Below are 12570 nucleotides of genomic sequence, written 5' to 3'. Positions count from 1 at the left end.
ATTCATAAGTTCTGTTGATACACTTAATACACAGAATAATGACTATTATATATCACTTGTTAGTCAAAGGTTAATAAAATCTGGACCTGCGGGTCATTCAAATATTTTATAATAAACTTGTTATTACAGAAAACATGGGGGGGATGAGGAAGGGAGAGCAACAATGTTATAAGCATTACCACTTGATCTCCATTCAAATCAGATAGTTAGAATCAGATAATTAAAATACTTTCAGAGCCTTTAAAGGCCAGGGTATCAGGTAAAATTTTAGAAAGAACACACACTATGGTGCCATTTTTAAACCTGCATATTGGTAGTAATATTTTGATAAAGCATAAAACTGTGCAGTGATAAATAAAGGATAATCAAGCCATCTCCATGAAATGTTACTATTGGGGCTTCCCTGGTGGCGCAGTGGTTGAGAATCTGCCTGCCAATGCAGGGGACACGCGTTCGAGCCCTGGTCTGGGAAGATCCCACATGCTGCGGAGCAACTGGGCCCGTGAGCCACAATTACTGAGCCTGCGCATCTGTAGCCTGTGCTCCGCAACGAGAGGCCGTGACAGTGAGAGGCCCACGTACCGCGATGAAGAGTGGCCCCTGCCCGCCGCAACTAGAGAAAGCCCTTGCACAGAAACGAAGACCCAACACGGCAAAACAAATAAATTAATTTAAAAAAAAATGTTACAATTGGACAAACAAAAAAATTAAAGCTAAGCTTCTTTCTATATTTAAATCTTCTAAAATGGAGAGTGTTCTACAGTTTTTTAAATGGACAACTAGCCTATTATCATCTATTAACAAAAAGGTTGCAAACACACTGTGAGAAGTACTATAGAAGATACAACCTAATAGATAAGAGTGTAGGCTCTGGACACAAGCTGCCTAGTTTCAAATTCCAGACCCAGTACATCTTTGGGCCCTAGTTCCCTTGTTTATAAAATGAGAAAAATAATAGTACTCAGTAGTTTTAGGGGGAGTAAGTACATTAATACACAAAAGTACTTTTAATGGTGCTGGGCACAGAGGAAACAATAAATATTAGCTATTACTACTATTATGAGTGCTTCCTTTTGTAAAGGAATTCTTTCATCATACAAATGTAATTTCCTCCAATAACTTGAAGTTTTCTTTAAAAGGCAAATACACAGGGCTTCCCTGGTGGCACAGTGGTTGAGAGTCCGCCTGCCGATGCAGGGGATACGGGTTCGTGCCCCGGTGTGGGAAGACCCCACATGCCGCAGAGCGGCTGGGCCCGTGAGCCATGGCTGCTGAGTCTGCGCGTCCGGAGCCTGTGCTCCGCAACGGGAAAGGCCACAACAGTGAGAGGCCCGTGTACCACAAAAAAATAATAATAATAAAAGGCAAATACATAGAATAGCAGTAAGACTGCTTCAGTGACACCTGTGTTAACTAACCATGATACATCATGCTTATTTCATTACATTCTGATAGACAGAACTGGACCCACAAATAACTGAATCTCTGTAATAACAAATTATGTTATTTACACTGGAATTTGCTTACCTTTAGTAACCAGTTACAAATTACTCTGTGACAAACTTAAGGCAGGAATTCAGTAAAGTATCTTTTTCATACTGGTAAGTGTTGGCATGGGGAAACAGTGAAAACTGAGTAGTAAAATAAACTCTGTAGAAACTCATACTTATGGATTTCATCTTGAGCAGGGAGGCAATCAGATAAATAACTCACATCATATGTTTTAGCCCTGCAGCTGCTAAGAATCATTTGAGCTGCCCTGAAGATATTATGTATAGGAAAAAAAAGGTAACTTTGGAAAACAGGGCATCTCAAAAGACAGACCTTGATATTGCAACCCAACGTACAATTTTTGGCAATTACGGTGAACGTGGCAATCTGGTATTTCGGAGGTAATGAAAAGGGGCGCTGGGATAACTGAGAAGTTAAAAAACATGCCTACAGGGGCTTCCCTGGTGGTGCAGTGGTTGAGAGCCCGCCTGCCGATGCAGGGGACACGGATTTGTGCCCTGGTCCGGGAAGATCCCGCATGCCGCGGAGCAGCTAGGCCCATGAGCCATGGCCACTGAGCCTGAGCGTCCGGAGCCTGTGCTCTGCGACGGGAGAGGCCACAACAGTGAGAGGCCCGCGTACCGGAAAACAAAACAAAACATGCCTACTTAAATTTTACATGACCTTTCAAGTCTTCATTACTTTCACTCCCCCTCCTCTACTTAGGAAAACCTCACTCATGAGTCTAAACCCAACTTAGCAATCACCTCCTCCAAATCTTTCATAATACCACCAACTTGATTAATCTGTAGTCCCACAGTACTTGACCTACAATTCATTTGCCCCTACTTTCTGGAAGGCACTGTGAAGCAGTGAATTAGAACACAGGTTTTTAGAGCCAAACTTCCTTGGTTCAAATCCTGACTCTACCAGTGACTAATTTTGCATTCTTAGGCAAGTCACCTACCCTTCTGTGTCTGATTCCGCATCTGTAAAAATGGATGTAATAATACCAGACTTTGCTAAATTTAACACTCCCCCCTCCCACACCTTATCTCAGATACTGGGGTACATTTTGCAATCTACATTAAAATGATGCCTTACAGGCATTGCAGATTTGACGAACTATGGCCATGTTTGTAAAATTTTGTGAGGATCAAATGAGTGAATAAAAGGCACCAAAGAAACACTTAATGTATTTATGTTTTTTAAACTGTAGGTAGTTACATGTCTCTTCTCCCACGACACTGCAAGTTTCTTAAGGGCGTTATCTGACAATCTCCACAAGAAGAGACACCTATCTAATTTAGCTCTATCTGTCCCCAACAACAAGAGTGTTTGCCATAAAGTAGCCATGTAAATATTTCTTGCCATGTTCACCTCTGTATACCATTTGCAGGATCTGGTTTACCTGTACTCTGAACCCAGGACATGGTTAAAAATGTAATTAAAAGGAAAAAGAAAAAAGGCATTTGTATATAGCACTATTTTCACATACACGATCCATATGACCTAAAAAACAAAGAAAAAAAAAAAAAATCCAGACAGTTGATCTCATCATAAATGAGGAAAATTTATCTGTGTAGTTAAGTGAGCCAATGTCTTACAGCTAGTAAGAAAGCAAGACCTTAATTAAATTCAGTGTGCCTCCTGCTGCAATAGTTGCTTACAGAAATGACTAATGTACCTACGTATTTCTTTAAGCCAGAGGTGAAACTACTGAACTAAGCCAATGCAGTAAGTCAATGATACCATAATCTATTTATCATACTGTTAAATTTAACTTTTTTCTGTTACATACAAATGTTACTGATAATAACAAAGAATAAAAAATGTTGGGCTTCCCTGGCGGCACAGTGGTTGAGAATCTGCCTGCTGATGCAGGGGACGCGGGTTCGTGCCCCGGTCCGGGAAGATCCCACATGCCGCGGAGCGGCTGGGCCCGTGAGCCACGGCCGCTGAGCCTGTGCGTCCGGAGCCTGTGCTGCGCAATGGAAGAGGCCACAACAGTGAGAGGCCCGCATACCACACACACACAAAAAAAAATGTTGGCAGAAAATATAGAAGGGAAACAAAGGACAACCAAACTCAGTATCAGGGCTGTCTCTGGCCCTCACCTCCTAACTTTGTATGGGCTCAAGATCACTTCTCTAGAATTTTTTTTTTTTTTTTTTTTTTTTTTTTTTTTTGCGGTATGCGGGCCTCTCACTGTTGTGGCCTCTCCCGTTGCGGAGCACAGGCTCCGGACGCACAGGCCCAGCGGCCATGGCTCACGGGCTTAGTTGCTCCGCGGCATGTGGGATCTTCCCGGACCAGGGCACAAACCCGTGTCTCCTGCATCGGCAGGCGGATTCTCAACCACTGCGCCACCAGGGAAGCCCTCTAGAATTTTTTTTGAAGCCAAGATGGGCCTTCGGTGTAATCCAATTTTGCGTAGTTTTCTCCAAATCTCTTTCTTTTGTTATGCCAACCTCTCCTGTTTATCCTTTAAGGCTCAGATCAAATTGGTACTTCCTATGAAGTTTCCCTGTCTGGATATTTGCTCCCTACCTGCTCCTAGAAAGAGGTAAATACTCCATCTTGAGCAAACCACTTTCTTAGCTCTTAAGTTATACTTTACTGTACTTTCTCCCTCCTAATCTTTGACCTCTCCCCTCCTACCAACTAGATTGAACGGCTTAACACAGAGACTCTTGTATGCCTCTTGATCTCCACTGCAGCTTAGAACTGGCACACAGCAGGTGCTATGTAATTATTTGGAAAACTGGGATGGGAAAAGATCCTTGAAGACTAGATAACCTTTAAGGATCTATTCCAACCCTGAGGTTCTATTTCATTAGAATCACTCTGCTTGCTAAGACAAACATTTTTTTCTATCAATAGCAGTTAGCCAAACTTCTTGATTTTTAGTATCAGTCTTCTGGCACAACTTACCTAAATAGGTTGTACCTTTAAGAGAGAGAGAAAAAAAATCAAGTGTGCAGCCTGGGGACCCATGTATTTTTTAAAAGCCCCACAGCTTACTCACCTAGCTATAAACAAAGTAAAATGAGAGAAATATATGGTCTAGATCTGTCACTAAGCCTTTTCTATGAAGTGCCAGACAGTAAATATTTTAGCTTTTGCTGGTTCCTATGGTCACTGCTGTACATTCATCTTTTGTTTTTTTACAAATATTTTAAAAATGGAAAAACCATTCTTAGCTTCTAGGCTGTACCAAAAAAAATGGATCTGGCATACAGGCCATAGTCTGCCAACTCCTAGTCTAGATCATGAACTACTGGAGGCATATAAGGAAAAGGCAGAGCCCGATAAAGAGATCAATAGGATCCTTTATGTCAATAGCTTTTAGTTTTAAATTTTTTTCAAGCAGAAGTGGATATATGCCCATATTAACTTTCCTAAAGCTACTGCTTAAAACCAGATTTGGACATAGAGCTGAAGATAGAAGTATGACCTAAAGCTCTGGAAAGTTGGTTATTTATTATATCCTCAAAGTACAAAAACAAGGATATATCACCTTCTCTCATGGAGTCAAGACTAAATAAGAAGATGTGAAAGTACATGGCACACAGATCTCAATAGTATCCTCCTTGCTACATACCAATAAATGCTTATGGAATGAGTGGTACTTCTCCCCAGATAGACTGTCAGTTCCTGGAAGACAGAGGCCATGTCTCTTTTCCCCACTTAGCAAAATGCTGAGGTAGAATAAGACAACCATTCTGAAGGAAAGAGAATGATCAATCTACCCCCAAAGGTTGTACTACACAGCCATGCCCAACCACGTGGGTTCTCTATAGTCTGGCTTCAAGGTACACTGCTCTAGCTTCATCTCTAACTGCCTTACTTCTGGACAAACTACCTAACCACAAACAAGCGTGTCTGTCACAGTACTTTCCTACTCCCCATCTTTGTTCACATGTCCAACTTTCCTTTCTATCCCCAAGGTCAATTTCAATTGGTATTTTTTCCATCTCTACCCAAAGCTTTCACTCATCAACACACAGAGAGATTCTCTTTCTTTTGAAATCCTATATTAAGTGTCAATCAAATGGTATTTGGGTAGGAAAATATCTTCTCTAACCCCAACAGCACTTAGCACACTCTGAATTTACTGAACTGAGCAGTCGAAAAGTGATTACATTAAAAACCAAGTACTGGCCCCCTATTTTAAGTCTTTTAAAAAATATTCTGAGTATTTCAGTAATTAAACACAGTACGTGGCATTATAAAGTAAAAATGTTGGAAGTACTTATGATACTTAACACCTTTGTTATTTAATCAAATAGGAGGCAAGACTGAGTCTTTTAGCAAAATGTATGGGAAAAAATTAGGTGAAAAAAAAAAAAGAAAAAGCTAGTTTCCAAATTCTCATGGGATTTATTTCTAAGATTCCGGCTTGCTATTTCTGAATATTATGCTGAGTGGTTCAATCAGGACCATCCAGTACTGTAGGTATTTTTTATGTGCTAAAGGGAAACAGATAAAACTGAGAGCTGCCTTTAATTTCAGGTAGTAAAATGTACTGTCATCTAAACTTTTTATAATGTACTGTAGTAATATAAATTTTAAAAAATTTGAAGGAGACTTTCCATGTGTCTGATAACCGTGAAGGTATAGAATCAAAGGAATGACACGAGCACTTTTTGAAGGAAGGCAAAAAAAAAATCTTGGGAGAAGGCTTACCTATCTTTTATAGGCAGCAGGGCTATTGAAGGAGGGTCTCCAAAAAAGACGCCTGTCACAGAGCCAGAATCCTGTCCTCACAGCAGAAAGGTTGTACTGGGTGAACAGATGAACAAAATAAGTATTAGCTTAAAATACACTATTCTTTTAACAACTTGGCTGAGAAAACTTGAGAGTGCCAAGAGTAAAGAATGTGCGAGCCTTGCTATATTCCGCAGAAGATTATGAAAGCAAGTTTAACCCTAAACAGATTTTATTATGGTAATTATTCAATTTTGCCTTCCAACAAAAGGTTTCAATAGTTTATATAATTCTGTAATTCCTCTGAGCAGACTGAGATGGGGGAATTCTTATTTTTTAGAACATATTTAAGGACTAACAAAGCTTTCACGTTCACCCTACCACCACTACCAAAAAATTCCTCAGATGGTCCAAATGTTTATCAAAACTGTAACTGAAAATTTCTCTCACTTGGTAAACATTGTAGGATGGCTCACTCAACATCACACTTATCTGCCTTCCTCCTACAGATGCAGGAAAGCTAACACTTGGGTCTTACTAGCCTCCCCTACAACTAGAGGTGGCTGGGCAAAAAGTTCTGGCCAATGAGATGTACATGGAGATCTCTGGTAAAAGGTATCCCTGCCAGTGGGGAAAAGCCAAATCACTAGAAGAAAGCCCTTTGCTATTTTTCTACCTGGAACAGGGATACAATGCCTAAAGGTAAAGCAATCATCCTGAGATCATGAGGTTTAATGCCACATGTAAAGATGGTGGCTCAGGAAGAGACAGTCCCCAAATTCTTAGTACCTTTCTTGAGCCGCTCTACTAGCCCAGAATTGCCTCTCTGCGGACTTCTTGTCCTGAAAGAAAAAGGGAACTCCTGTTTTGGACATTATCAGTAGGGCTTTTAAGTATTCAGAGCTGAAGATATTCCTGATGTATCTGGGAACATTCAGATAAATTCAATACTCACAAAGTAAATATCCATAGTTTGTTTTATACTTTCCTAGAAATAAAGAGTATTTATAAAAACACTAGGAAACAAAAACTGAAGAAGCATTAAGCTAGCTTTTAAGGGTCTAAAATATAATTACAATTGTTTTCTCTAATGTGGAGAGTACTGCTTCTCCTTTCTTTTTTCTGTACTCTCAGTAATTTCTCTGTACCTAAGGTAATACCTGTTGTGAACGGCATGCCTGAGTATGGTTTAATCTCACTGGTTCATTTCAGGAATCCTTCCCTAAAGATCTACTCCAATGTGTAAATCAGTTGATTTTCATAATAAGTTTACAGAAAATAATTAAACCTCTATTCTCTCATTCTAAAGAAACCTCATCTATCAGTTTCTTCCTGGTTCCAAACTGCTCTCCTTCTACTGCCCTAAGTAAGCAAATGTCCAAGAGCCAAGGTGATAAAGAAGTTTAGACCAGCTCTTTTATAAAGGAATTATTACCCAGGTCACACTCAGAAAGAGCACCTTCTTATTTGAATTAATTCTAAAGAAAAAGAGAATTAAAAATTGCTGTGAACCACTCATTGCATATCATAGAAACAGAGGTATAGGAACAGAGAACCTCAAACAAAATGTCTTAGCAATTGATGGCTAACATGCTAAATGTGACATATTTCATATAAAAGACTTAAAAAAAAAAAAAAAACCTGCCAATTCTTTTTTAACTGCAGTTTTCAGTGATTTCAAACCTACATTTTAAAATAATATTTACTTATAAATTAAGTATCCTACTCTTTCACACAGCTAAATATGGAAAGTAGCAGGTGAATAATATTTAGCCTCATATAACTGGCTAATGAACAACTATACCTTGAACTGGATTTCTGCTTAAAATTTCTGACTTCAGCAATATGATATAGATTATTTGGTCCAAAGTTCTCAATTTACAGAGGAAACAAGAAACAAGTTCAGTTATTTACTCCAAGAATCTAAAATAGAACAAGAAGTTGATCTTAACAGGGAGAAGTCTTATCTATGAAGGAAAAATTCAGTTCAGGACATAAAAATAAATAATATTAACCCAGTCATTTTCCATGAAGAAAAATCTGCAAAAAAAGTTACATCTATAAGCAATCCTCGACTTTTCCAATCAACCTGCAATTCCTCTGTATAGCCTCTTAGAAAAGAGGTTCTTTCATAGTACTGACCAAAAATACCTCAGTTGATGAAGTCCCTAACAAGGATGCCACTTGACAGACTCTCCAAAAAAATAGAATAAGGAAAAACAAAGTTACTATTGAAATACTATCCTTCCTGCCAGCACTTACCTTTCAAAGGCAATCAGAGCCTTTCACAGCAATGGAATCAGCAATAAAGTTTTTGAGGAGGATGGCCCTAAATTTGAAGGAGTCTTTAAAGAAATGAAGAATACCTATGTTTGCTAGAGGGTGATTTATCAGGGAAAAAGAAAGATTTCTCAGTCCAGATTTTATTGGCATTATGTTTTATGAAGTCTGTCAATACCAGCCCAAGTAGCAAAACCAAAGCAGAAAACAGAGCATTATGATATAGCTTTTATACTGTGTGAGTTTATATACTTAATGTCTGAAAGGCATTTGTTTTTTTTTTTCTTCCATGGATTTTCATCATTTGACCTGGGTTTCTAGCAAATGATCCTCGTTTAAGGCAATGTAGAAAAAAAGGCTTTGATTTGCAGTGGGACAGTTCCATTTGTGATCATTATCCAGGAACCAATATGGTTATAAATCAGGAGTCATCTACATTCACAGATGTCAGCTAACTCTATTCAGAACAATGGGACAATAATCCGGAAAGCAAATGAGAAACGAGTGTAAAATATGCTTACTTTTTAACCTGCACCTTAGTAATGACAAGAAGACTGGATTTATAAATCCTGCATATGGTAAAATGTCATCTTAATACTAACAGTAATAGCAGCAGCTAATACTTATATGGTACTTGTGCCAAGTACTACTCAGTGCTTTAAATAAAGGCACTTAATACAACCCTCAGAGGCTGGTACTATCATTATCCCCATTTTAAAGATGGGAAACTGAGGTACAGAATTTATAAGTAACTTGCCCAAAGTCAAACAGTGATAATCAGAGTACAGCTGGGATTTGAACCCAGTTTCCAAAGGCCATGCTCCTAATCATCTTGCTTCCACAAAAAAAAATTAGATATTTATATTCTATGACAACTTTTCATGCTTTAAGTCTGCCTTTAAAAAGGTCCTGAGAGAGGGTGATGCAAGAGGGAAGAGAGGGTGATGCAAGAGGGAAGAGATATGGGAACATATGTATATGTATAACTGATTCACTTTGTTGTAAAGGAAAAACTAACACACTATTGTAAAAGTTATACTCCAATAAAGATGTTTAAAAAAAAAAAAAAAAGGTCCTGGAGGGGGCTTCCCTGGTGGCGCAGTGGTTGGGAGTCCGCCTGCAGATGCAGGGGACGTGGGTTTGTGCCCCAGTCCGGGAGGATCGCACCTGCCGCGGAGCGGCTGGGCCCGTGAGCCATGGCCACTGAGCCTGTGTTCCGCAACGGAAGAGGCCACAACAGTGAGAGGCCTGCTTACGGCAAATAAAAATAAAATTTAAAAAAAAAAAGGTCTTGGGAACCGTAGTGAATACACGATAGTAGATAACCAAAAATTTGTTGAATGAGGAAATCTATTACTGCAAAATTGCTACTATTTATATTCACAAATAACACATTTTCCTCCTACATGTCCTTAAAATCTATTCCATAAAACCCTAGTGCTCAGATTACTCATCTTCCTTCACACCAAAAATATATTAAGATACTAGTTATGAAACACCTGCTGGATCTGTAGTATCCTTTTTAAAATTATGAAGCATTCTATACTTAGCTTTATAGAAGTCTTTATAAAATCTGACATTAAAACAAGCATGGATTTTAAATACCTAAAGACAAGTATACACAAAGTGCACACCTATAAAATCACAGTTCACCACATCTTTATTCTCTCTAATCCAGCAGTTATCAACTGAAGGTGATTTTGCCCTCAGGGGACATTTGGCAATGTCTAGAGACAGTTTTGGTTTTCACAGCTGGAGGCTGGGGGCAGGGATGTGCTACCGGCATCTAGTGGGCAAACACTCTGCAATGCACAAGACAGCCCTCCAACACCAAAGAATCATCTTGGTCCAAAATGTCAAGCCACATTAATCAAGCCCCTACATAAGACAAGGGGGATTACTCAACTTACAGAGCAAGCTCTGATCATCAAAGAGAGCACCGAAACAAGTTAAAATAGAGCCAGCAAAACACTGTTAACAATAACAAGAAATCATCTCCTTGTACCCTCTCCCTCATCTACTTGGTTGAAGATACATATTAAGGAGAGGGTAAAGCTAACCCCTTACATGGTTCAGCAGCTCTCCTCTTCCCAAAGTTTTTCTTCTGAAACTAAATATTCTCAACATTTTATAAATACCCCCAAGAAAAAGAAAATGACAGGCATTCCTAAGTGACACGAAATTTGCCCACCAATCAAATAAACTTCAAATGCCACTAGTCTCATTAAATAATCCCAAACTAAGATAAAATGGTGGTCCTTAAACCCCTTGCTTTTTGCATAAAGCAGAATAAAATGGTATAAGTCAATCATAAAATATTACTATATTATGAAAAATTTCTTTAAAAATCTCCTTTGTATTCCTGTCAGGATATGTACTCCTCCCCCTTCATTTACCTACTCTAGTCTTCAAGGTCCAGCTCAAACCTAGCACACATCAACTTCATTCTTTTCCAACTCTTACACTCTGGCATGGCAATAAAACTAAAAGCTCCTTAAGGGAAAGAAAGGGTTTACACTTAATCATTTCTGTGTCTTTGGAATTAAAAACAACCAACATGGGACATATATAGCTCCTTCAAATCTATGCTTTCTGTCTTAAACTATTATATAGCAGGAGTATTTAACTCTCTCCATGGAAAGAAATGAGGAAAAAACCCCAATATTTTACCTCCTCTTCACTTTCTTTATCTTCATCATCTGAAGACTCTTCTTTGTTTTTCTTTTCCTCTTCATCACTGCTAGATTCATCTGACAGAATTTCAGGACATTTGGTTCGCTTAGCTTTCCTGGACATTCCAGAACTGTTCCGTTCCTTCTTGTTGCCTTTGCTAGAAGTTTTTTTAGATTTTGGCAATGGCTGCATAAAATAAGGATAACATCAATGAGGTATTGTATTTCCAAGTCAATCACCTCTTTTTGATAACTACTTCTCAACTCAATTCTTCTTGTTCCTGTCTCAAGAAATTTTATTTACAAGCTTAGCAGCTTTACAGAGAATAATTCATCTTTAACTTCATGTGTCAAGTCAACCTTTCTGTCTGCACTACCAATACCCTTTCATTTTTTTAGAACCTTAGGTTCTAGGCAAGAGACTCTTCACATATTTCAAAGAAGTATGTTCTACATTCTGATATGGGACTAGAAGCCCAAGTGCACACTGTGTTAAGTTCAGATATTTGTTTATACTTCATCAAGACGATATTTTCAGTTAGACTTTGCTATTTATTTCACTCCTACAAGCATTAAAACTGTCACTGCCTTCTTGCTTTAGGGGACCCGCTAATCAACCAGGAGGAATCATCCATAAAGGAAATAAAACCTCACTTTACACATCTTGAATTTATGAAACATACAGTTTATATTCATATTACCTACGGGTTCTACTTTCAATAATGCCAGGATTATATTCTCACTGATGATTTTAAATATGCAATAAGTTGAGTATGTTAATTATGAAATGAATTAAGAACCACAAAATAAGTGCCATTGCCATTACTTTGATATTCAATTAAACCATGAATATTTAAAAAGCAGAGATCACATGAGGAAAATAATTTGATTAACAAATTTAATTTTTAAATGCTTTCTTAGGGGAGTATTTACTAACTTCTGAAGTTGAAAACTATAAAATAACCTTGCATAAAGGATCTGAAAAGACAAAGACTAAGGAATTAAAATTACTTAGTTCTAAAATCATGGGCGGGGCTTCCCTGGCGGCACAGTGGTTAAGAATCCGCCTGCCAATGCAAGAGACACGGGTTTGAGCTCTGGTCTGGGAACATCCCACATGCTGCAGAGCAACTAGGCCCGTGTGCCACAACTACTGAGCCTCTGCTCTAGAGACCACGAGCCACAACTACTGAGCCTGCATGCCACAACTGCTGAAGCCCGTATGCCTAGAACCCGTGCTCCACAACAAGAGAAGCCACCGCGGTGAGAGGCCCATGGACCACAACGAGGAGTGGCCCCCACTCGCGGCAACTGGAGAAAAGCCCGCGTGCAGCAACAAAGGCCCAATGCAGCCCTAAATAAATAAATAAATAAATTTAAAATCATGGGCATCTTTTGTCTTTATTTTTGCCTATGT

The 12570-nt window shown here is 38.8% G+C and overlaps 1 protein-coding gene across 2 annotated transcripts in view; it reads right to left on the bottom strand.

Moving 5' to 3' along the window:
- The window catches only part of DEK (DEK proto-oncogene), a 31868-nt gene that overhangs the window by 8504 nt on the left and 10794 nt on the right, over positions 1-12570 (bottom strand). For both annotated transcript variants that reach the window (XM_059076776.2, XM_059076777.2), the window contains exon 7: positions 11152-11340. In XM_059076776.2, coding sequence (XP_058932759.1) covers positions 11152-11340 — 189 coding nt within the window. The remainder of the gene's footprint in view (positions 1-11151; positions 11341-12570) is intronic.

The sequence above is a fragment of the Kogia breviceps genome, chromosome 10 (assembly GCF_026419965.1).
Source record: "Kogia breviceps isolate mKogBre1 chromosome 10, mKogBre1 haplotype 1, whole genome shotgun sequence".
NCBI lineage: Eukaryota > Metazoa > Chordata > Mammalia > Artiodactyla > Physeteridae > Kogia > Kogia breviceps.
This window is presented reverse-complemented; position numbering and strand designations above follow the sequence as displayed.